General features: G+C 48.7%; 1 protein-coding gene across 3 annotated transcripts; it reads right to left on the bottom strand.

Annotated features, from left to right (window-relative positions):
• Positions 1-129: 129 nt before the first annotated feature.
• TMEM39A (transmembrane protein 39A) lies at positions 130-26,096 on the bottom strand. Of its 3 annotated transcripts, XM_090056828.1 has the most exons (10): positions 25,906-26,096; positions 14,924-15,161; positions 9,862-10,055; positions 7,901-8,123; positions 6,480-6,563; positions 4,417-4,613; positions 3,904-4,252; positions 2,791-2,978; positions 2,133-2,253; positions 130-861 (listed from the first exon to the last, which is right to left on the bottom strand). In XM_090056828.1, exons 3-10 carry the CDS (start codon positions 9,972-9,974, stop codon positions 628-630), a joined length of 1,509 nt encoding a protein of 502 aa, XP_089912954.1. In that variant the 5' UTR covers positions 9,975-10,055; positions 14,924-15,161; positions 25,906-26,096; the 3' UTR covers positions 130-627. The 3 variants fall into 3 exon arrangements, with proteins under 3 accessions (XP_089912954.1, XP_089912945.1, XP_089912963.1); XM_090056819.1 differs by lacking the exon at positions 14,924-15,161; XM_090056837.1 differs by lacking the exon at positions 14,924-15,161 and having other exon boundaries at positions 4,417-4,571; positions 25,906-26,095.

Below are 26,096 nucleotides of genomic sequence, written 5' to 3'. Positions count from 1 at the left end.
ATCCTTTCTGCCCAAGGAAGAAAAGGGAAGAATAAGTCTTTGTTAATAATTGTTAATATGCTACCAGCTTCAGTTGATCAGAACATAGCACATCTTACCTCTTAGAGGGGCAGCATTTCACACCATGGTATTCCTCTAGAGGCCCAGGGTGGGTATTCACAGAGAGCAGAGCTGCTGGGAGTTCTGTAGTCTCTACGTTTCCTCCTGGCACTTAGTCACCTCCTCTCCACAGCAAGAGACAAATTCCCTTCTTATGTCAAGCTGCCTCCTGCATCACCCCACGCTACCCCCCCAACCTCAATGACTGTGTGAGCAAGGCGTACATAGTGACCACACACGCAATCCTGTTGCTTCACATTGATATATGTATGGATATAGATATGCAGTATATACACAGATTTTATATATATATATAAAATATGTGTATGTATAATATATATATAAAATAACACCTTGTTTATAAAGCGACATTTAATTGTCACTTGCTCCCTTTCCCACTCCACAAAACAATAGTATACAAAATATAAAATATTTTAAATATTTATAAACATCGCAAGAAAAAAATAGAACTGTACGAAAATATTTTTTTCTGAGGTCCCCTCCCTACCCCGAGGTGCCGGTGACAGGTTAATGTGCCTTGAGTCCATAGCTGTTGAGAGGGTATGAATATGCTCTGCCTAACACTATCCGGTCCCGGAGGAGCTTAAATAAGACATAGTAGTTGCAGAAGAGGATGAGAGCCATGGAGAGTGTGTGGTTCCACTTCTCTGAGCGCAACAGTGAGTACAGCTGGTAGCAGACCACACTGCCTTCAATGAGGATCAGCAGGTTGAGTAGCCGTAACGGACGGTGAAAGAGGAACTGCAAAGGGACAGTTAAAGGTGGGGGAAAAACCAAATCAATGCTTGTGTGTTTTGTTTCAGCAGCAACACTCAAGTTGCATTTTAACCGCAGCATTTGGGCATCTTAAGGGAATGGGGCAAACAACCTACTGCCTCAGTTGTGCCTGGACAAAAGAAACAGGTTACTCAGCACAGGACAGTATCCTTCCTGGAGGACTTTGCACAGCTGAGAAGGTGACCTTGGTGCTGTGAAGTCCCTTGGCTCAGCACCTGCCCTTTGCTAGCAGCAGAAAATCACTGGCACCAAGAACCCATTCCCTTCTCTCCCTGGCTAAGACAGGAGAGCCAGCTCTTCCTGACCTGTTCCCACCTCTGTCAAAGCTGCCAACAACTGAGCCTACTTGGGACTTGGCCTTTTCACCCCCCGGGCATTGCACTGTGACCTGCCAAATGACTGACTACAAGCCCTTGTCCTAGCCTGGAGTCAGACACCACAATGGCTCCCCTGCAGCCCTCGCTTACTGACTTATCCTGCACCCCCCTCAAAAGTACCACAGCAGCCCTTTAAGTTCTAATTGTTTTCCCATTTTCAGTGTAGTAGCAGCTGCCCCCAGGCCACTGGAGCTCATTCATGGGAAAATGTAGTGCCTACAGAGCAGCCAGGGGTCTAGCTACCCTTATCAAAGAAGCATCAGACAGCAAAGGAGGGCAGGCAGGGTGAGAAGGCATCTGTTCTTAACAGGAAGAGACATGGGGCCTTTTGAGCACACTCGAACAAAAGTTAAGCCACCTTAAATCCTCTCGCCACACCAACTTTTAGACTGGCGGTGAAGTTCCAGCATCACACACCTGGGGAACACATGCATGTAACCAACCAGGAGCTGTGGGGCTAGTGGTTGCAATGCATCCTGGACAAAGCTCTGGGAGACACTTGCACAGACCAATGCAGGGCTCTGCCAAGCACATATGGAAGCAGCATATCCATGCTAGCACAGCACTGCTTTGCAAATACACCCAAATTCTTCACAGGGGACCTGAGGTGACAGCTGGCTCATCATCACTATGAGGCACCTCTTTGGGCAGTGCAGATGCTTTCTATAGGGTGCTGAGGGAAAGGGCAGGGGCACATTAGGCCCAGCAGAGCTAAAGAGACTAACAACTCCAGATGAAGTCTTCTGCCCAGTCTTCAGACTGGTTCAAGCCTTATTTGTTGTTACAGCTGTGCCCACCCCTCAGCTGCTCCAACTTCCCCTACTGCCCCCATCAAATGGCAAGAAACCAGGTACTTGCATAAAAGCGGGCATGGGAGACATCTGAAGGCACCGCAACGTTGTAAGGCCCAACTGCCTTGTATAGGCACCGGCTGTGTCGCACCAGGACGCCCTGTGGCCATATGGTGTTTTCAGACCAGCTGCAAAGGGAAAGAGGTGTGCTGTGAGCATCAGGAGAGATGGCAGCTCCAAAAAGCATCAGGAAGAGATGGGCAGCAGAGGGCAGATCTGCCCCAGTCCACAACCTCCCCAAGTATCAAAGCATATGCTAAATGCAAGGATTGTCCATCTCTCCAGGGAAGCACATGGGACAAGATCCCAGGGAAAGCCTATAATCAGGAATAGGACCAGGTAGAGCTCTGTTCATGTAACCAGGGCTGAATGGCTTCCACCAGAGGAGCCAGGTAGGCCATGCACCCTGGGCCTCCCCAAGTAAATCTCTGCCCCAGTGACTGGGAGAACACTAGCTGCTGGCAGTGCTCAGGCTGGACTGAGCTGGCCCTGGCCAGGCTGCTTTGCATTTGCAGGGGAATGGAGAGCTGTGACCTTCCCCTGAGCCACAGCAAGAATAATGGCAGAGCTGCCTGGCTCAGAGCCCAGAAGAGAGTGGCAACATGGGAGAAGGCCCAGCCCTGGGCACAGCCCATCACCCCCACCCTTTCCTTTCCCACACTCACATGTGCTGCGGGGCATTGCTATAGGAGCCATGCTCCAGCTTCTGCCACTTGCCCAGGTGGGCAGCTGATCTGTGCAGCAGGTCGCAGTACTTCGGGGGCAACAGCTGTGTGGTGAGCATGACAAAGGCATTGATCCACACCATGATGAGGTGCTCGCAGGACCACCGCATGTCGTAGTACTGGGTGCTCTGCAAGGAGACCATGTGGGAGGAGAGGGAGTTAATGCCTCTGGGTACATCCCAGCAGGGAGCCAGGAGGGGCTGCATGTCAAGGGTGCATGCCCAACAAACCAATTCTGGACTCCCCAGGCACACACTGCCAGGCCAGCGAGTCTGGAGGGTTCCCACCTAGGGAGAGACTTCACAGTCCTTCCTCCAAGGCCTGGAGGAGAAAGGGCAAAGGGCGATCCAGCCTGTGTGGTGAGTGGTGCATCTCCTTGCCCAGCGACGGACACCAGAAAGGTGGTGAGCCATGGAGCTGCCCCAGGAGCACGTGCGCCCCAGGACCGCGCTATGGATGCCAGAGCCCTTTTCATTTCAGAACAGCCAATGAATGACCAGATGCCCCGGATGCTAACTTCCTGTCACACCACAATGGACTGGACTGGGGCAGCTGCGGATGCCCCAGCTTTCTTCATTACTGGGCACAGAGCTTGGTGCACAGGAGAAAAAGATCCAATGTTCAGCCCATGTGCCAACATTCGGGACAGGTTAGGAGGCAGGTCTCAACCCTCCAGGTGGGCCTGCTCTAGAACGGGCCAACCCCAGATCCAAATGCATATGCCCCCAGACTTTGGCATAGATTGGATCTGGGGGTGGCAGCTGGTACCTGCTTCTAGCACGCACATGGTTATCTATCTGTCTAGGGATAGAGGGTGGGGGTTAGTACATGGGGTGGTGGGACCACGGGTGCATCACGTGTATGGCAATACCTATTCGGCAGCCAGGAGCGGTACTAGAGCACTCCAGATGCAGCCACACTCCGCCATCCAGGCTGCCAAAGGGGAGACAGAGAAAAGGGGAATTAACCAGCAGTCTGGTGCGTCAATGTTTCAGACAAAATTTAGGAGGCAGCAGTGGCAGGGGAGAAGGGCAGATGCCAGGTGACAGCTACCTTCACAAAGCACAGTGGCAGGAATGCCACGTAGTAGGCACTGAAGAGGGAGTTGAAGAGGACCTCCTTGATTCTGCGGTTGAAGTCGGCTTTCAGGCACTCCACCTCATTGCGGATAAGATCTGGGGAGAGGGGGCAGCTGTGGGTGGGGATAGATGTAGGGTTATTGAACTGTTCTTTCAGGGATTCCCGCAAGAGGGAGAAGAAGTCTTTGGATTTGACCAAGCTGCCGACCCCTGTAGCCCCATCATCCACCATCTGGTCCTGCACCAGGTAGCCACAGTCTGTTGGCAGGGGCTGTGCTCTGCTGTCTTGGTGGAAGCAGCACAGTGGGACGTATACACCAAACCTGTGAGGGAGGGAGAAAGGGAAGTTAAGCAGGGTGAAATGTCTCATGTCAGTATGCAAGCAGGCTCCCCACAACACTCCAGACAGGGTTGAGGCCTAACATTCCCCACTGTGGCTCAGAGCACCCATCACTTCCCCATTGCCCCAAGAAAGGACGTTACTCACGGGTAGCCCAAGAAGAGCAGGTTGAGGACCGAGTGGCTGCGGAAGAGATTCACCAGAGTCCAACAGAGCACCCATCCACATAAGGTGAACAGCACCAGACGCGCCATGATCAGCACCATGTAGTGAATCACTGACGTTGCACCCACCTGAGAGGCCTGTGAATTCAGAACCCAGGAGAAAGACTTGTCAGCCCCAGCCTGCAAGATAGTAAAGTCCTCAGTTAGGACTAGACAAGGCTCTTTGAATGATGAACTGCAAAGGAGACAATGTGTGCGCTTGAGGCCTTTCATTCACTCACGGACAGACGGGACAGACAGACTTTATCCCTTACCCCCTGCCATGTTGCACTAGAACAGCGGTTCTCAACCTTTTTTGTATCAGGACTCATTTGTAAACATCAATGGCCAGTCCTGACCCAATGTCCCCCCAACTCTCAGTGTGTGGTACAGGGGGTGGGGAATGGAGGGCCTCAAGCAGCCCCTTGCAGACTGAAACTCTGACTACCTGCAAGGGAAAAGCCACAGTTTCCCACATTTTCCTCCTTTAAAGGAGACTCCATTTTTTAAATTTGATCCATTTTTAAAGTTTGTTTAATGACCCTTTCATATATTCTTGCAACCCACTTTTGGGTCATGATCCACAGGTTGAGAAACACTGCACTAAAAACACCTCAGGTTTGCACGTCTGTCTTTTTACAGAACACCTAACAAGCTGGAGTGGGGCCAGCTCACTGTAAATGGCTGACATGCTTATGACAACAAGCGTCGCAGGTCACAGCTGGAGAACAGAGGCTGCATCTTGACCAATCCAAGACTCAGTGCCCCAGGCTGTGGTCTGGCAAGGAGATGCCTCCACCACAACTAGACGAAAATGATTTATTCTCCTAAAATGTCAGGGCAGACCGGAGCAGGAAACAATTCACAGGAATGAGACCAATGGAGCAGGGCATTCCTGACCCAGGACTTTTGCAACACTGAAATTGCAGGAATCTAGGAATGGGTAAGACCATGTATTGGCAAGGTGTGTTGCAGGAATCAGAGATGGGAAAGAGCTCCTGAGGACCTGCTGAATCCATGTGCCTGCCAAAGAGAGCAGGGCTCTTTCTTCCTGTACATCCTCTGGAGTTGGCTTTCACTGTCCCAATGGAGAGGGCTTCCATCACCTGCACAGCACTGAAGGGTTTCCCTGGGAACACCAATGATCTTCCCCAGCCCTATATTGGGCCCAGCTCTGCCCTCCACACAGGGGGGTCTTGATGACACTAACAAGCCTAGCGCTTTTTAGGCAGACCCCCTTTCATCAAGGAGATATGATAGGTAAAATGGTTTCTAAATCAGTACTGTTCAACCTTAGGCCCAGGAGCTCTCCATGGGTCCAGAAATTTGGCAGCAGGGAGCAGTGGGAGCGTTAATTGCCCTGGACTCTAGAGCTGGATCTGGCATATAGATCAGCTCTGCCTGGCAGATCCAGCCACCGCACCAGCCCCGCATCACTCATTTGACCTGCAGGGCAAAAAGCTGAGCACTGTTGGTCTACGCAGAGCAGTTCTACCAGCTGCCCTCTGCTTCCCACTTCGCTAATGCTTCAGTTTCACTTTATATCCCACATGAAATTACCCATGGTGTTGAACTCCCACACACTCTGCTGCTTCCCTGTCCAGCGAGATCAGCAACAGCATTTAACTGTGGCCAAGCTCCATTTTGCACCCCCACCCCACCCCAGCTCTCTCAGCTGTTTCTCCAAAATCCTTGAAGGCAGGCAGCAATGGCTCAGTGTCTCCCACCAGAGGAAATAAACCATTTCTCCTCCTTTCAGTTCTCCAAAGAGGAACAAGGCGGCAAGGATGCAAGTGAATGCTACAGGTTAGGTGGGAGCTAGGAACCAAAAGGACTAGGTAAAAGCCCACAGGCACCCCAGAGTGATGGGTGCTGAGCTCCTCACACCCCCAGTGATGGCAGGGACATCTGGACTGCTCCTCCCCAACTTGGACTTGCTCAGGTCATGAGGGGCTTCCCTCCCCACCCCAATACACAGGTTCCAGTTAGGACCAGCAGGAAAGTTACCTCAGAGATGAGGGCCCACACAAGCCTCCGTGCCAGCATCACCGTGATGAATGCCGCCAAATGGTAATCAATGAGGTGGAAATTCTACAGGAGGGAAGAGAAGAGGTTCTTAAATGGGAGCAGGGGCCACCTGCTGAACTGGCTGCAGGTGAAGAACCAGGATCCCCGATAAGTAAGCCCCTTAGTTGCTCATTTGGGGTTCTGGGGAGGGAGGAGACTGTGAATCCATCACAAAGGAACTTCTCAGGGAATGAGGCAGCAATCTGCCATATGGCGGCTTCTCCCTGCTTGGGGCTATAGCTTCAAGAAGGCACCTCATGGGGATACAGTTGAGCAAAAGGGAGACCTTTGGTCAAGAGTGCCTTGATGAGGACTATCATCTCCATGAGCCACAGCTATGTAACAAAGTAAAGGGCATCTTCAGCTAAGTTAGATACAGCTCTTGGGCTTCCTGCAATTTGCCACAGAAGCCATCAAGTGGCTTAAGCCTGGATGCCACTGACCAGGAAGATGAGCTGATTCTTGCTGTCTGATACCCTGAAAGTCCCTAAAGGGACACAGGAGACATGACTTCTGGTGGAAGCAGACTTAAGACCCTTAAAGCAGTTTCTCATATAGCAGGTCCAAGTCAGAACATATTTTCTTCAAAGAAAGAAGAAAGGCTTTAACCTCATGCAGAACTGAATGTCAAAAACAGCTAGATCATTTTGCGATTGATAACATATGCAGATGTGCAGATTATGTCATCAAATAAAAAACCCTCAAACCGCAAAGAAAGCCCGCCACAAAACTCCCACCTAGCTTTGCACTGCTATATGTGCATTCCAGGGCCAAGTTTACACTCCTTGGGGGGAGGGTGAAAGCAGGTTATAGGTCAACTGTGTGGATACCCAACTTGCTGGGTCAAGGGTCTGATCCAGTATGGCAATATCTGTGTGTAGGGTCTAGAGCCGGATGTGGGTGACCCAAGATCAGTGGAGGTATAGTTACAGGCATCAGCTGAGGATCTGTCTCCTGTATCCATTTCTGTTTCTGCAGGGCTGACCTACTGAGTGTCCCTAGTGGAAATTGCAGAGATAGACTTTAACTGGTTTCTTCTGGTTTGCACAGGAGAAGCAGCCACCCCAGGGGCCAGCAGTGTCCAAACCCTTTTGCCCCATTCCAAAATGTGGATGGCTAATTAGAAATATTAAATACCAGTTGAAAAATATCGCTTAACTTTTCCACTAAAGGACCTTCCAGAAGTCTTTTTACTTCTCCTTTCTAGATTCACTTCCTCATCAGAAAGACAGGGATGATGGGGCATTTGTGAAGCTTAGATCATCCATTTACATCAAATGCTTGGCCACCCCTGAACTGAAATAGCCATGAAGAGAAACTGTGTAAATGGCACAGTCCATCACCCAGGAGGAGGGGCTCACCAGAGAGGTGCAGGAGGCAGGGTGACTGTACGGATACCACCAGACAGTCTTGTAGATATTGATGTACTGAATAAAGAGGGCCACCAGCAGGTAGATGAAGAAGAGAAACTCGAAGAGGAGACTGCCATCCAGTGGCAACTCGGGGATCCGGCAGTGACGCACAGGTTCTGGGGTGATCAGGGCTGTGATTGGAGGAGCAGAAAGGCTGATGGCACTACCATTCCTGAAAAAGAGACATGCCATTGACTTGAGGGTAAACAGCCCATACCACTTCATCCCATCCCCCCAAATTCTAGGGACAGTTCTGAATGGTGTTGGGTCACAAGCTGACAGACGGGGAAACACAAAAGACCAGGGTAAGTCAGGCCTCTAGCATACAGCAGGCAGCAAGCTTCCTGCCCATCCTAGGAGGGGGAGGAAGTGGTCAAAAGTATTTCCTAGCTCTTCTCTAGGCCACAGGGTATACCTTTTACATCTAGAGGTTAGTCCTGTCAAAACCATTTTACGAATGGAGAATGGAGGTAGAGAGAGGGAAACGGACTGCCCCAAGATCACTGGAACTCAGGTCTCTCAGCCCGAACTAAGTTATTCTCTTCACATCGATTGTGAAATTAAAGCTCCTGCTCAGCTTTGAGTTAAGATGCCTCCACCTCCAGTCTTCCTATCTCACTACCAGAGAGGTAGATGGGCAACTATTTACCAATAAAATGGGGGAGTTCAGCCCCTTCCCAGCAACAGACCTAATATCACAGTGCGACTTCCGCCTCACTTTTCCTCCTTCCCCAGACATTACCCTCCTGTGCAGAGGAGCTGCTGACACTTGGAAGCTGGTAGGTTGAATGGAGCCCAGCAGATCAAGACCGGGCTGTCTGTGACCAACAGGAGGATTCACAACAACCCCTGCCTGCTCTTAGTTGCCTCTAGGGAGCCAAGCAGCGATTCAGAGCCCCTCAGACACCCAGGAAGGCACCATCTGCCCCTACCTCACTGCACTAATGAAAAGTCTTGCAATGGCTAGAGGCTCCCTAACAGTTCAGTTCACCTCTGCTGCAAGTCTGAACCACGTTCTCAGGTAAGTCAGGGCTCTGCTGCATGGTGCGTGGTTTCCCCAGCTCACTTGTAGATATATGGCAGAATATACAGGATTTGGAAGGGTTTTTCCCCAGGGACTTTCAGCATTTCTCGTATTTCTTCTGAACTCCCTGAGAACATCCTACCAGCCCTCATCCTAGGCTCAGGGAACAGGAGGCAGTATCTGCTCACAGTCCACCAAGACACTAACATTCCTGGAAGCCAGAGATTAGTTTGGTTCAACACACATGCTTGGAGGTACAGTGGCCACGTGCCCCCTCATACACTCCTCTGTCCCCACTTCCTCTCATCTCCCACCCTGCAGCTGACAGCTTTGCACCCATGCTCTGACACATCATAGGGATTTCCCAGTGACTGCTGACAGTTAAACCAGCTGAAACTGCACAGTGCTAAGTTTCAGTGCTGTCCATATGGCTACTTGGGACAGCATGGGAGTGGCACAGTCCTTATCCAAGTCATTCAGCCCTTTCCAGTGACAAGGCCAAAATGGGAAGGCAGAGAGCAGGGCCATAACTCTCCCCAGGAGGAGGCAGCTTGTAAACTGTTTAAAAAAAAAGGGGGGGGGGACGGGACATAAGCCAGGAGTCCTCTTCTTACCAGGAGATTACAATTCCTCTCACAGATGAGAACTTGGGGGGGCCTGAGGGCCAGGTTGTGTGCTAGCAACAAGACATGTTCTCTCTAGGTGCTACAGGACACAACACACAGCTCCCGTCTCACAGTGCCTTGCTTTGACTGAAAGGTCCCACTCCCTCTCAGAGCTAAGGACAGACTAGGGATCCTGGCTTTCAGACTTCTGCTCTACCCACTGATACCTCCCCTCTTCTCTCAACATTGTTGCGTCTCCATGATTCTTGTTTCATCCTCACCTGTTTCTCAGACCAGTGCCGTTGCCACAGCTCCCCCCAACCAGAGTCTGCAGAGAAGGCAAAGCTGAACGGCTTAGCTGCTGCCGACTGGGTCCCCTCCTTCCACCGGGCATGACCAGGAACCAATCCACTTCCAGTGCCTCCAGCAGGCTCTGCCCTGAGACCTAGACCACAGTCCCAAAGCCTTCCCAGTTCTGCAGGGAAGGAAAAGGGGAGGGCAGAAGAGGGATGTTAGTTTGCTTAAAAACTCCTCGCGACTTGTCCAGTTGATGCCATATCAGTTCATCCAGAGAGCACCCACCACACTGACATGCCCAGATACTTTAAACAAAAAGTAGGACTCCTACAAGCACCCTTGGTCACTGCCCTTTGATTTAAAAAAAAAAAAGTCTTGGGTCAACTGCCTGCCTCCACACATAGCGACACTGACAGGCAGCCAAACTAGCAGTGTGTCTTTAAGTGCCAATGACTAGCATAACTTCCCATTGGCTGGAAAACCTTCAGATAATCACGAGTGACTGAGCAAAACAGAACCATGTGTCCTGCTGCAACAGCAAGTATTAACTAAATCTCTCTTCAGTCCAGTGTTAGAAACTAAGAACGACTAATGCACGCATTTACAGCAAGAAAACTGCTTTGGAAGCTGGTGGGTAATTTAGGTAGTCTACCTCAGTGCTAAAACTGTTAGGCATTAACTGATCTACAGCAAAGTCTAGTGCAGGAGTTACTGTTGGTTCCTCTCTCTCCAGGCTGGCTAAGACAAACCACACTACTGTCTTGCCAGCAAGAGCTGGTTAAACACAGTTCTCACTAACACAGTTTGATCTCCAGAATCGATAGGGCCAGATTGTAAAAGAGGAGCTCTGTGCACCTGAAATGAACTGTGGGGAAAGAAACTGAAAGGCAAATGGCTTCAGTCCTAAAGAGGTGTGAATTACTTGCAATCATATGCCCTGCCCTTGGAAAAAAAAACAAGCTTTTAAAACATGCTGATCCCTTAAACCGTGAAACTACCCATTTCTCCAAACTGAATCACTATGCATTCATTTTACTAAGAAATGATTGTGGGAGACTGCAGCCAACAAGTTTCATAATGCAGAAGCAAATAAGAAGTCACCAAAGCCACTGCTACGTTGTTTTATATTCAATCAGCATGCATGGGCGAGACAAAACCCTGCAGGATTTTAGTAGGAGAATGGATTGTTGATAGATACAGATTCAAATTTAAGTGGCAGCTGTCAACTGGAGTCCTATGCTGCAAATCATGACACACGTGGCCCACATCACGGGATCAAACACCTGAAAGGGAACATCTGACTACAAGCACCTTAACTTGTTCATAGCTCTTCTAACCAAGATGAGAAGACACATTGCTAGCAACAAGTTGCATCCAAAATTGAACTTGAATCCAACCCCTCTAGACAGCAAGGATCCAAGTAGAAATATGTACATGGCCTCTACCTCTAATTATAAACCCACCAACAGCTCCCAAGCAGTCAAAGCTGGCAGAAAACGCCAGATGATTGGTGTGTGAATCACCACAAATGTGGAAGAGCTCTTTCAGAATTCACCCTAACAACTTTCTCTTTACCCTAAACATTTCTTACATTTCTTCTCTAGCCCAAGGCCAATTTTCATACAGTTTCAGCAAGATGAGCTTCTTGAGAGGAATGAGTGGCACATACCCTTTTAAATGTGACCCTCAAAGAGGAAACATTCTCCTACCTGGAGATCCAAGTGAAATGGGAACATGGCAAATGCTAAGAGGGTTCGGTGAAGGCCGAGCCGTTTAGGGTGAGGAAAAAGGGCTTGGAATTTTTTGACAGACTACTTACATTTATTTTTGAGTTAATTACTAATTGAGTAGCCACAACAGATTAAGTGTTGGAGTACTGCTGTAGCTGTGGTGAACTGGAAATATGCAAGAGGAGAGGACTCGTACGGGTGAGATCTTTGAATGGACCAACTGCATGGTTGGGAGAGATTTGGGCAAGCATCTGGGCACAAGGCACCCTTCTTCAGGTGCCATACCTGAAGAAAGGAAGCCTTCCCTTTTTAATAAGCACTTGAGAGCTTGTAGTAAACACCCCCAGGCCCATCCCAGAACCCCCTAAACAGACTACAGAAGATAAAGACAAAACCTGGTGTCTCTTATATTTTTAACACCAAATACAAGCAGACTAAAAAAACTTAAATCAAGCAGAATTTCTGCTTCATTAGAACGGAGAAGGAAAAGGAGTACACACAACAAGTTAAAAACACAGATGCTGCCTAGAAAACGGCATACTAAGATAGTAAGGATTTTTAGACTTTAAATTGCCACAGACATAACCCTCAGCGGCAGACGCGTGCTTGGGGCAGGTCCACAAAAAACACAATCCATTAATAAAAGTGTTCTATGAACTCATTGTATTGGCCATGTAGGGGATGTCTCTTTTGCCATTTGCAATCACACAGAACAACAAACCAGCACACACATTACTGAAGGGGCAATCTCACTCTACACCCCTGAATGGCTTATAAAGCATAGAGAGAGAGGAGAATGGATGATTAAAACATTAGAGGAATACTTTTAAAGGGTATTTGTAAGCCAAAGTCTGGCAGAAAAGGTAAACTATGGAAAATACAGCTATGCAGTTAAGTCTCCCTATAGGAAGGCTGTCATAGGGCAGAATACCGAGAGGCCTATAATCTAATCACCCGGGTTTATGAAATACTAATAACAAAGGGATGGGAGTTTTTGAATGTTGCATTTGGTAATTCATGCAAAGAATTAAGCAAATCTAATTCTGTTTCACCCCTTAGATGATTGATTTTCTTTATGCACTCATCAGCTCGTCACCCAAAGCTGACTAGTCCCGTTTGCCCTCCAGGTTTAGGCACTGACATGCTGCTAGGTTTCCACCGTTAACAAGGAATGAATATTATAAAAATTAGATGAGATGTCAAATATGATTTATGTGCATTAAAATTAGGTTTCCTTCCTCTCCCCCCTCCCACTGCATGTATAATTCATTTGCCTGCTATAGAATCATTCCTTAATTCCTGAATTATGCTGCCATAAATTAGAGACCTGCTGACTTTCTGTCCCAGGACTGCATGCACAGAAGAGGTTACCCTTCCTCTAAGCCCCAGGCCTTTTAATTATAGGGCCATGACATACAGTACAAGAGTGCTGGGGTCAACTGCAGAAGAGAGAGATCTCACAGTTGGGTCTCCTACACAAAAGGAGCAATCCACTTCTTACAGACCTGCGCCACAATCCTGGTGTGGCTGCAAAGTCCTAAACCCTCGTGTGGTATAGAAATGGGTGTGGATTTCAACAGCATGGCACCAGTCCCTCTATGGTTCAGATCTGTACATTTGGGACTGCAGAAAACAATTTTTCCTTCTAAAACTGAAGGCCTACCTCAGAGGGCCCTGAGAGCTGGGGACAGGAGATAGGAAGCACTGGGTGTCTTTGGTAAGGGAGCCTGCTGCTGCAGTTTCATAGAATCATAGAAGTCGGGTCAGAAGGGACCTTATAGATCTTCAAGTCCGACCACCCGCCTGGGCAGGGGAAAAAAAAAAAACTGGGCTCAAATGATCCCACCTAGGTAGGCATCAAGCCTCCTCTTAAAGACCCCCAGGGTAGGAGCCAGCATCACTTCCCTTGGAAGTTGGTTCCAGATCCTAGCCACCCTGACTGTGAAGTAGTTCTTATGGATGTCTAATCTAAACCTCCTCTCCAACAACTTGTGGCCATTATTCCTCGTTATGCCAGGGGGTGCTAGGGGAAACAAGGTCTCTCCCAAACCCTTCTGGTCCCCCCTAGTGAGTTTATAGCCTGTCACCAGATCCCCCCTCAGCCTTCTCTTGTGAAGGCTGAACAGGTTCAGGTCCCGCAGTCTCTCATTGTAGGGTCTCCCTGTAGTCCCCAGATCATGAGGGTGGCCCTCTTCTGGACCCTCTCCATGTTGTCCACATCCCTCCTGAAGTGGGGGGACAGAACTAGACACAGTACTCCAGCTGCGGCCTGACCAGTGTTGCCTAGAGGGGGAGGATCACCCCCTTGGCCCTGCCTGAGATGCATCTGTGGATGCACGGTTAGCCCTGCTCACCGTGACCTTGCATTGTTGGCCCATGTTCATCTTGGAGTCAATAATGACTCCAAGATCCCTTTCTGCCTCCGTGCTCTCAAGAAGGGAGTTGCCCATCTTATAAGTGTGCTGCTGGTTACTACAGCCCAAGTGCAGCACCCTGCACTTGTCAGTATTGAAGCGCATCCTGTTTTTGTTAGCCCACCCCTGTAACCTGTCCAAGTCTTGCTGCAGTCTTTCCCTCCCTACTAGTGTGCTCACCTCACCCCAAATTTTGGTATCATCAGCAAATTTAAACAGGTCACTTTTCACCCCGTTACCCAAATTGCTGATAAAGAGATTGAACAGTGCGGGCCCAAGGACCAAGCCCTGGGGGACTCTGCTGCCCACCTCTCCCCAGGCTGAATATGACCCATCCACCACCACCCTCTGAGTGACCCTTCAGCCAATCTGCAATCCATCTGACTGTGTAGGCATCAATGCCACAGTCACACAATTTCTTTATGAGGATGGGGTGGGAGACAGTGTCAAAGGCCTTGCTGAGGTCCACAAGCGCTCATAAAGCTGTGCCAAGGGCCCTGCAATAACCCCTGCTAGCTCCCTCAACACCCTGGGGTGGAGGGAGTTTGGGTGGAGTTTGATGCAGACCCTCTACTAATATAGAGGTGAGGCTGTGTACAGCCTATTCCCTGGAGACAGCCACTCACAGCCACATCCCAGCATCAACAGTTGTCTAAACAGCCCCAAGAGGATTGAAACTGGAAGACAGACAGTGACTCATCAATATTAAAACCTGCCTGCCTCTCACGCCATGCAGGAACTATTACACTGCTCTGCTGATAATTTGAACAATGCAAATGGTTTCTCATCTGGGAAAACTTTGGTCTTCTGAACCTCTCAGGAGACTTACTGGGCCAAAGCTTCATGCTAATGCTAGTGGCAGCCAAAGGCTAGGAGTAAGGAGAAATGGTTCTCTTCCATACCAGTAAGTCTGTAGTCAAGCCATGTAAGAGCAGGTACCCTTGGCGGGCAGCTTGTGGCTGCTGTCATTTCTTGATTAAAGTAGCTTTCTTCCTGCTTTCAGGACTTGCTGGTGTGGAGCAGTATGTCACATCTGCTTCAGTCCAAGAAGAAGCTTCGGCCGACTGCATCACAATGATATGGCAGGGTCCTTGTGCTCAATGGGCTGCCAGCGTGATTCTTCATTCAAGCGCCCCTGGTCTGTGGTTAAGTGGGCACAGAGTAAGCTGACAATCCTGACTCCACACCCCCTTCCCCTGCTTCCTGTAAGGCAGAGCAGCTGGCAGCTTCACCAGAACTGCTAAGAGCATTGCTGGCTTGAGGAGCTTCCTAGGGTGACGGAAAGCCATTAACTTTTCCAGTGCCTGCCTACTGGTGTTCGCAATGCAAACTATTGCCTGTAGCTAATTCTTAAGGGCCAAAGGATGGGGAAAGGAAAGGGGCAAGTCAAGAGAGGATTACAAAAGAGAGCAAAGACAAAGAGCAGGCACAGGGGGAGGCCTGACATCTCTATGACAGCTCCCTCACAAGGGATAACTACACCACATAGTGCCTCCCCTCACTTAGACCCATGGTACAGCACCTCCCATAGCAATGCATGTACCAGTGCTTTCCAGGACCCCACCAGTACCTCCCTTCTCGTGGCTGCCCTTATCAAAGGGAGGAGGGACTTCAGGCTAACTGCCAAACACAGCAGGTGCTGGGACGAAGCTTGAAAAGCATGATGAAATCAGGGCAGTTCTGGTGATCGTGGTCTCCAGTCTGCAGTAACAAGGGATCACATGGGCCTGGCCCACTTCAGCCAAGGTGACAAAAAGACTATGTCCCAGGTGCTGCTGCTAAACAGTGCAGCCAAAGCTCATTGCGCTCCAGACAAGAGCTGCAAGCAGACGCCAACAGCTGTACTGGTGACACACACTCGCTCTGTCCAAATCAAAGGTTGCCTGCGATGCACATAGCTACAACCACAGCTTCCCGCCCCCAGAAAAGTCATTTCTCACTGGCTGAGCAGAAGGGAGCAGGGCAGAATCCGCTGGCCCTCAAAATGAGAAATAAATTATCCCGAGAGTGACTTTTACATTGCAACTATATAGCCACCTCTCATTTCCTTCCTTAGGAATATATTTCTCCCTCAGAAATCAAGCAAGCAGGGGAAAGACCTGCATGAGGGAGGATACAGCAGTCCTACTTTCAACTTCATGTCCTTGGTCACACTTCACATCTAACAGACCTACTCTCCCATCACCAACATGTCAATGAATGAACATTTATATAGTCAGCCTTAAAAATATAAAAGCCTCTTCAAAACGATATATGGAATGACGCACCTGTTTCTGGGGCCAATTTCTGGCCTGCCTTAAATCCAAAGAGCTATTTTGCTCTTTTTTACAGAAACTCAAACATGGGGAAAGACGTGACTTACCCACAGGACGTCAACTAGAAACAGGACTCAGGAGTCCTGGGTGCCAACCCCATGCTCTGAGCTTCAGCTATCACTGAGGCAGTGCAAACTTTAAGCACAAGTGTGCCCATCCCAGCAGCTGACTCCTAAACCAGCTCCTGTGCAGAAACAACTGGCTTTCAGAGTGAAAACTAAATATTTGGCCTGCCAAGTCCTCCCCTGGCGTACAATAAACACAACCTTTCAACTCTTGCTGGTAACATAGGAGCACACCTGCCACCTGGGAGCACAGCTCAGCCCTTTCCCCCTTCCATGGAGATATAACCAGTTTGGCAAACTCTCCAAAGTCAGCACATTTCCCGTGCTGCATAGAAAACTCCAGAGCCACGGAGAAGAGTGTTAAAGCAGCAGAAAGAGGGAGGGCTTTAGAGCATAGCAAAGGGCCTGGCTCCACAGCCACTGAGCTAGCAACTTCAATGCGAAATCTCTCAATTTGTTCTGAGACATGTCAATTGGTTCGTTATGAAGATTAGCAGATAAATCTTTGTTCGGGGACGAAGAATCAAGTTCTTTTCTAGAAAAATCGGCAGAAGACAAGTTGAAGAGAACACAGGGCTCTCCACCAAAAGCACAAGTCTGGCACAAGGGGAGACTCAGCAGCTGGTGCCTGTGCATGACTCAAAGTTGAGAGAAGTTGAAGATAAAGACAGATAAAGCTTCAGAGGGCACAAAGTACACAGGATCATGGAAATCCTGCCATCTGTGGGGAGCAAGGCAATGCACTGCTTAGGTATCGATCAGGAAAGGGATGTGTTGACAGAGGGTGATGGGGCAAGCATCTGCTCTTTAATGCTTGCGTGACACTGACTGCCCAGGCAGAAGATGGGAGCCTGACTGTAAAATTCTCATCTAATAAAAGATATCAGATTTAGTCAAAGAACCTTGTCTGCCTATGCTCTTAGACCAACACAGCTACAACCTATACTCTTGTTCATAAAAAGCCATCCATGGAAAAATGTTTGAAGCTGCATTCAGCTACATTTTGAGGGTACACCTGCTGCAAGCTCTAATGGCTGTGGCTATAGGAAATGGTCAAGCCTAAACCTAAAGAGTGAATGGCAGATGGAACAAGTGGTTTTACAAAGTCTTGGGATTTCTAATTTGAATTGTACATACCCAAGACTGTCCCTTAGACCATCTTGGAAAGAAAGGGAGGTAAGGGGAAGAGTGGAGAAGAGACAGAGAGGCAAGTATGGGACACAGAATCATAGAAAGAAGGATAGTAAAGGACCTGTAAGATCATCAAGTCTGGTCCCCTGCCATGGGCAGTAGGTAATGGGCTCAAACAAGCTCAATGAGGTGCTTGTCCAACTCCCTTTTGAGCACCACCAGGGTTGGTGACTGCACCACCTCTGCTGGAAATGTGTTCCAGATTTTGGTTACTCATTACAGAAAATAAGTTTTTCCATATGTGTAGCCTAAACTTTTCCCTGACTAGTTTGTGCCCATTGGTCCTTGTCCTCCAAGGGTGTGCCTTTCTAAAAAGTTGCTCTCCCAGATCTCGGTGGTCTCCCTTAACATATTTGTAGGCAGCTATCAAGTCACCCCGCAGACTTATTTTATTCAGACTGAACAAAACCAGGTCCCAAAGTCTCTCCTCATAAGGGCCATCCCCCAGACCCTTGATCATGCGGGTGGCCCTTCTCTGCACCCTTTTGAGCTTGTCCATATCCTTCTTGAAGCGCGATGCCCAGAACTGGACACTGTACTCCAGCTGTGGCCTCACATGGCTCTCTTTATGACATGGAAAAATGTTCTTGTAAGTGGGAGAGCCAGGTGGCACTCCTACTGAGCCCTTCCCTTAAGAAGAGAGCTGCAATATCATAACACAACTTCTGCACAATACAATTGCATTGTGGAACCTACTCCCTGCACAATGCCATTGAAGAGAACAGGGAATCCTCAATGAAGGGTTAAATAATGGTCTGACTAAAGACTGCTGATGCAAACCAGGATACAGAAGAGTTGAACCCGAGGACGCAATTGACGACGACCTGTGGTCAAGAAGAAATTTCTCACCACGGGTATGGTATCACACAAGTCGACAAAAGCACTGTGGGTTTGTTCAGCCTACTCTGAAACATATGGCATCAATCACTGGCAGAGACAGGATTCTGGAGAGAGGTTCCATTGGCTAGTTTTGGTCCAACGAGGAGACAGAATTGCAGAGTTGATCTGTTCCAGCACAAAAGGGAGACACAGGCCTAACTAGTTGGATCATACCCTATTTTCGTCCTGCAATCTCCCTCCTTCCAAGTCATACAGGGAAGCGGGCAGCAATTCTTAAATCCTGGGTAAGATTTAAAATATAAGGAGCAGGCAGGAATTTCTGAGCTAAAACCTCATTGCCCAGGGATCATTTAAAAGCCCGAAACATTTTAAGCTCAATACCAAAAATAGCATTTGTATACATAATAATGGCAGTTTTAAGGTCTGACATCTCAAAACCTAGGCACTCCTTACAAAACAAAAGCCTTACACTGATGAAAATGAGTAACTCCACACTCCTCTCAGTGTTATACAGGCATGGCTTCTAGGGTTGATGGGTTAGAAGATATGAGACTTCCAACCTACTATGAATCCAGGGCTAGCCATCCATCCTCAGCCTTGGCAAAAAGTAATAGCATGCGAAATAAAGAAACAGTTATATAAATGGCATTGCTGAAGCTGCTCAGAGTTTGGCAGGTTAAAGTAAATCACTGGGAAGAAGGATTAACCAGCAGAGTGCAGGTGAGGCAGTCAAATGTGTGCATTAAATGCAATGTATCAAACATGACTACGGAACTCCTAAAGTACCAGTTACCTGAATCCACGACTATTTTAAATTTAAGAGGACCCCTGCAAAAATTAGACTCTAAACCTGGAAAATTATAAGTCTGTTGTAATTTCCCATGTATAGAATCCAATTATTGGAGAGTTGTCTTAAATATGTCCCCCTCCACCACTGCAGCAGGTAAAAAAAACAGCAAGGAGGGCTAGCGGCCTGAGCCCCACCTCTGTCCCCTGCCCACTGCCTCCTCCATCCTGCTCCCAATGTCTGCCCCTATTCACTTGGCACCCCCCGCCAGTTAGCCCCTCCAAGTGCCTGCTCTCCTGCCACCTGTCCCCCCCAGTACCTCCCCCCTATCACTTGCCACCCCCCCAGTGCTTGCCCTCCACCCCCATACCTGCCATCCCTTGGCTACTAGTTCCCTGTGGCCACTCTGGCTCCAGCTCCAACTCCTGCTCCTACTCCAGCCCCAGACAGGAAGCAGCAGCGGCAGCAGCAGCTGTGGCTGAAGCCAGAGGAGCTACCTTGCTTCTGAACGGTCTCCCCCATGCTTCCCCACTGCACTGTCAGCTCTAGTTGCTACCCTTGTACTCAAATCCAAGGTAAGGCTACTCCCAACCAGTGTTAAATGGGGGGGAGGGGAGGGAGGGATCCATCTTGGATTCAAATAAATACACTATTTTGTAAAAGCCAGTACACACACCACACCAAGGAAGTGAAATGCAGCTACCTCTCTGGTGCAGAGATACAGCCCTCTGCTTAGCACACCACATGACAGTAGGGTGGGAAGGAGGGGGCTGGGTGAAGGGGTTAACTCCCTAAACTGAGGTTTTAAAACGTGTGAGTTACGTGAATGCTAAAAATAAAAGTCACAGCTTGAAACTTGTTTTAAACCTATTGTGACAACAAATATTAAAACCACTTGAGGCAGAGAAGAGGGAAAAGATTCTGACCTAGGATTCTAGGGGCTAATTTTCAGCCAGCAGCAATTATTTTATCCATTGAAACCAGGATTTACTGGAACCCTTTTTTAGTCTTCACCAACCTCTCTAACATGTCCTCCCACACAGTCTAGTGGGCCACATACAGGACCTGCAGCCAGGAACTTCCTGCGTCTCAGCTGTCCCCACCTGCCTTACCACGCCGTCACTTCAACTGTCTAGCCTCAATTCTTTCAGCCCAGGCAGGGGTTATTTTTTGCCTCCAACAGGTAAGGGATACTTAATGCTCAGAATACACTATGCCAGCACTTCTTTTACAAGATTTTCTTAAACAGGCAGAAGCAGCATTTCTACTGTTTGAGCATGTTACCCCCAGCAACGTTTAACCCAAAGGCACTTAATCAATCAGTACTGCAAAGTGACAAGGAGAAATCACTAGGATTTTAATGTTCTTAATCAAATGAAAGTCATTAAAAAGCAGGTAGGATTCTACCACTTGTAACAACAAGTCTGAAGGCACGAAGTGGACTTAGGAATTCCATTCCTATGTGAACATATCAGCAAAATGAAGACTTTCAAAACACAATTTCAGGCAACTTTGAATTGCAATTAAATGTCCCATTCACCACTATTACAATGCATGTATGTGTATGCAAATAAAATCAGAAAATTGCCTTGTAGCAACTTGAAAAACCTACTGCATTGTCATACATTCCAATCAGAGTTGAATTTCCTTGAATCCTGTGCCACATCAAACCAGACTTTATGCTGCAAAGTACCCATAGAACAATGATTTCTGACAAGAGACCAATCACATTCATCAGTCGTTAGAAATCACAGTCCTCTCCCACCATTTTTATTAAGGTGCATTTGTTCTACCAAGTCTGTTTCCAGTCCTGCTTGACTTCTTGGGCTGAACATGTCGGGGAACAGAGAAACTGTGACCTACATTCCCAAAAATGGTTCTGATAGTTAATTTTGTGTGCATTCATGTGAGACTATACCCACAAACACATTCACAAATATCACTGCTCTTTTAAATTACACGTACCCTACATCAAATATTTAAATATCCAAGGTATCATAAATAATTATAGCATCATAAGGAAAGGCATTTTCTTATGAGGTTACAACTGCTTCCTGCAAGGTGCCAAGACTTCTAGTGTCCACTGGTTATGTTCGGCTTTACAAAATTCAAAACAAGAACTATGGAGACAGTGGGCAGTGCAACACACCTAAGAAAATTACAACAGCCCCTGCATATGTTCATCCTCAGTGGGCACATTTACATGTGCATTAACAGGCTTTTGTGAGGTACTAGGAAAATGCACATTACCCTGTCTTAATGTGCATTGACTAAAGAACATGCTTTAAGCTTAATGCTCATTAGCCTATTTCAATGTACATTAAGTAAAAAGTTTAAGTGACACTTTAAAGCGCATTAAAATAGGCTCATGCAATTAAAGCTAGTGACACCAACGGGGTAATTTAGCCCACACAATTTACCTGTGTGCTCCTTTAAACACTCTCTTGGACCACAAGGTCTACCAATCACTTGGGTTTAAATCAAGTTTTGAAACACACACATACCCCTGCAGAGAGAGAGAGAGAGAGAGAGAGAGAGAGAGAATGTGTGTTTGTGTCAGACTTTACCAACCAGGTTGCATCATGTAAACCTTCTGCTTCCAACCAGAAGTCTCCCCTTCCGCTTGCAACATTTTAAGCCCAAAAAGTCAAGCAGGGCTGGAAACAACTTGGTAGAACAAATGTATCTCAGTAAAGATGGTAGGAGCAAGGCTCGTGACACCCATGAATGATTTGCCAACATCAAATGGCAGCAGAATCATCATTTAGAAAAGAAATGTACCTGTTAAAGTGTTCCTCATCATAAAATGATGGGGGGGGGGGGGCGGGAAAAGGGGCTACCCATTCTTCCCATCTGGCACAGCAGAGCATAGTACAATGGATCTGGTGATGGGAGTGGGGCGCAGAAAGAGGCAGCACTGGCTTGGTGACACTGCCCCTCCAAAGGAGTTATGTCCTATACCTGGGGAGTGCACTCCTTGGGGTAGTAAGGTTTCATTATTGCTTCATTTTCCTCTGACAGAGCCTGCGTGAGCCCTGTGCACAAGTTGCTACTTATAAGATGAGCATTCAATTGTGCCAGTTCCCCAATCATGTGCCCCAGGCGGAAGGGCACTGCCCAGGAACAGTGACCCTCCTTTTGAGGAGGAGAAGGAGGGGGGTGGAAAAAGGGGAATTTCCCCTGGGGCTAGTGTGGCTGCCCTTGCAGCCCCTTTGTTTCAGAACCCAGAACTGGGCCCCATGACACGAACTAAGAAGAGAAAATGAATGCATTCACAATGAGAGAGAGAGAGAGAAAGCTGTTACTGCAGAATTAAGGAAGCTAAAAACCAGGCCAGAAAGAGTCAGAAGATTCCAAATGCAAACAGCTCGTACATACTTTTAACATAACTATCCTCTAGCCTGCACTAAAGTCAAAGCATTAAGAATCAGATGGAACAAAGCAAAAGGGGATGGGGGACTGAGATCTGTTCAGATTTTTAAAACTTGATTTCCTAATGATAGGCACTTTACTCCAGGTTTAGGGACTTGAAGAGAAGTCCCTGGATTTTCAGAAGAGCAGAAAGCCCATAGCTCTATACCATCAGCCCCTTGGACCATACTTATTTGAGTCCCAAACATAAAAGCAGACACTGCGACTGAACACAGCCACGTCTGGACACTCAGCCTGTAAACTCATATGCATGTATAATGTGGCTCAACTAACACTGCCAGAACAACCTTGGTTTGGGGATTTGCACAGACAGCACTTTACCAAGAAAAGTGAGAACCGTGCTCTAGGAATGAGATGTTCCAATGGTCATCATTAACTAGCTGTTCACTTTTTCACTGTGCTGCATCCTTAGGAGCCCATACCCTATATGGTATTAAGTATGCACTGATCTCACTGCACTTTGGATCAGTTTAGCAGGAATCTTTGAGTTTTCAAACACCCAGCGCTTGCAATATAACAAAGGCAACCTTTCCCATAAAGAGCTTGTGCGGTGTGTCAGTGTCAAGAACCACTGACATCAATCTGCCATGTAAATCAGTTAGGAAGTTCCAGAGATCAATGATTTTGAGCTAGGCCCATGGAAGATGCAGGGGTTTCTGCTTAAGTTGTCCCAAGTCCAAAACAAGAAAAAGCTTAGACACTAATAAGAATGCTGATAGAACTGTCCTTTCCATGGTTAAACAATTAATTGGTGTCAAAGCAAAGAATAAAAAAAAAAAAAATCAACAGCTCAGACTTCTAATCCCCTGCTTTTACTCAGAGGCAGCACTCCCATCCTATGTTCTGGATTGTGCTGTAAAACATAAGCAGAGATAGGTGCTTCTGAACAAACGCAGGCTAGAAGTGTCCACAGTGTAGGGAATTCATGGATGGTGAGTGCCTACAGGCAATGGGTGAAGTTCTGGAAAGACTTCCATGGACTTCAGGATTTCACACAGATGGTACAATCAGCGGTGGATACTTTGGTCACAGGTGTTCTTTAGAGCAGCATTTCTCAACCCAAAAGTGGGTCACAAGAATATCTGAAAGGGTCCCAAGGAAGTCCCAGAAAAACCTATGAAAGTGCAGGTTTCCCCTTCCAGGCTGGTAGTGTTCCAGTCTTCAAGTGCTACTTGGGATGACTGGAGGTGGATGCACATGCATCTGCGTGCACACACGCACATGGCCAGCATACAGTGAGGCCAGGTTGTGGGAGCAACCCCAGCCACTGGACGCAGGTAAGTGTATGGAGAGTGGGAGATGGAAGTCCAGGGGACTGTCCGGAGGGCTGGGGGGTGCTGCGTATGTGTGTACATGCACACCCAGGCACTAAGGACAGTGGCCAGACTCGGGGCTGTAGCAGGGCAGGGGGAGCAACAAGAAGGTGCCTGACCCTTTAGCAGGGGAAGGAGGTGGGGGCAGTTCTTTGCAGTGGGGAGCTGAGTGCCTGGGCAGACAGCACAGGGCCAGTGGCCATACATTCAGGGGCCTGCACTCACTGCTCATGCTCCAGCCCAAGCAAGATGAGGGGCACCTGGGCCCCCCCTCTGGCAGGGCTGGGGCTGGGGGGAGAGAAGCGGATTGCAGATCGGGAGTGAGAGGCACCAGCATGGCCTGGTGAGATGGGGCAGGGGGCTGTGGCTTGGGAGTGAGGGGCACAAGCAGGAGACTTTGGGTCAGGCACTGGCAGGGCCAGGGCAGTGCAGATTGGGACAAGTCATCAATCTTGGCAAATGTAGCCCGGAATGAAAAAGGTTGAGAATCACTGCTTTAGAATACTTAGCAATGGGAATTAGAGACAACTTGAACAGGCATAAACATTAAAAAACAAAATAGGAATTACAAGGGGGTAAGGCAGAAATAAAGGTGCTTGGTTTCTATTTCTTGCACAACCATTGACATCCCTGCATGATCCTGGACTGCCGCAACTGCACCTCCGTATTTCAGTTTACCCTGTCAAAATATAACACTTACACACAAACACACACACACTTTACAGCAGCTTTCCAAACCTGTGTCAGCAGCCCAGTTGAGGCCTTCCCTCTGAGAACTTCCCAATCCGTCAATTTTTACCATCTGGACAGCTCATTCCTTCATTTATGGTCCTCAACAGGTGCCTGCGATAAGGGGCCTGATAGTCAGGGCCAAAAAAATGCACGTACAAGACCTACTGTGTGCAGGAAACAAAGCTACCTGTGCCACAGCTGAACTGCTACATGATAATAGGACCCAGGAACAGTAAGTTCAACTTCACATAAGGAGCCCTGCTGTCAGTGCCAGCAACAAGGGGTCACCGTCTTTTTCAGGAATGCAAAGAAGTGAAGTAATAGCAGGTTAACTCCCCCCCCACACACACAAACACACACACTTCCCCCTTTCTCCCCCTAACTCCAACTCCTTCCTCCCCTTGAGGCCCACAGCCTCACCCTGCACAGAAGCCTAATACTATACCATGTGCATAACATCTCATTATTATAGAAGAAAAAAAAACAAAGGATAGTAAGGTAGTTTTATTCCCTTCCTTTTTCTTCATATTCTTTTCCTCGACACATTCTGTTGCTCAACTGCATGACACTAAATGAGCCATGTTAAAACCCCAATCAATATCATAATGGAGGCAGGTCAGGAGTGGATGAGGACCATGAGAAGGCTATCAGGAAAAACTAGCAGTTGCTCTGCAGGTGGCTGCAACCCACCAGGCACCAAGTTGGGCAGGTGTCTGCCACACCCAAGCCTGAAAATAGTAAGAGGGATGGCTCTTCTGGGACTGCCATCCAGGTGGGGAGTGTTGGCAAATGCACAGCACTGTCCTAAGAGTTGTGTAGCCAACACAAGTGGATATCAAAGAGATAACTGGGGAAAGCAGGGGAGCCAGACTGCAGGCTGCTAGCAGCTTGGGGCCTTTTGCACCCTACAGGTCTCCTGCCACCCCCGGGGCCAAGGCAGCCCTGTCAAGGGGAGGGGAGGGCAGCACCACCCATGCACCCTGGCTGCTTAGCTCCACCGAGAACAAGCCCAGGCTCCCCCCCCCGCAAAGGACCCAGCACCCTCCACCCCGCCGCCCCACAAGCACCAGGTCCCGACCCCAGCGCTCCCCGCAGCCCGCAGCCCACGGCCGAGGGCTCGGGCACCGGCCCCGCCTGCCAGGCCCCACATAGGAGGCTGCTGCCCTGAAGCCAGGCAGGGTGCCCCGCAGCCCCGGCCCCGGCACTCACACATCGGCCCGCCGGCGCAGGCGCCCGTGCAGCACGGACATCGGCCGCCGGCGGCCCCGGCCCGGCCCCGCGCTCCGCCCGGGCTGGGGGCTGCGGCGCCCCCGACCCGCACGAGCCCTCCGCCCGCCGCTCGCACTCTTCGGCTGCTGCCCAGCAGAGACGTGGCAGTGCGGGCTGATGCGCTCATCACC

Source organism: Crocodylus siamensis, chromosome 1 (genome assembly GCF_052110815.1).
Source record: "Crocodylus siamensis isolate JL-2025a chromosome 1, ASM5211081v1, whole genome shotgun sequence".
Lineage (NCBI taxonomy): Eukaryota > Metazoa > Chordata > Crocodylia > Crocodylidae > Crocodylus > Crocodylus siamensis.
The sequence above is the reverse complement of the archived record's forward strand: the minus strand, read 5'-3'. Positions and strand labels throughout refer to the sequence as shown.

Excerpts from the sequence above, each read along its gene's own strand:
- TMEM39A (XM_090056828.1), bottom strand. The coding sequence starts at position 9,974 with ATGCCCGGTGGAAGGAGGGGACCCAGTCGGCAGCAGCTAAGCCGTTCA. Across the intron at positions 8,124-9,861 it reads GGCACTGGTCTGAGAAACAG|GAATGGTAGTGCCATCAGCC; the intron begins GTGAGGATGAAA and ends TCTCTTTTTCAG. Across the intron at positions 862-2,132 it reads TCTCCCATGCCCGCTTTTAT|TTCCTCTTTCACCGTCCGTT; the intron begins GCAAGTACCTGG and ends GTCCCTTTGCAG.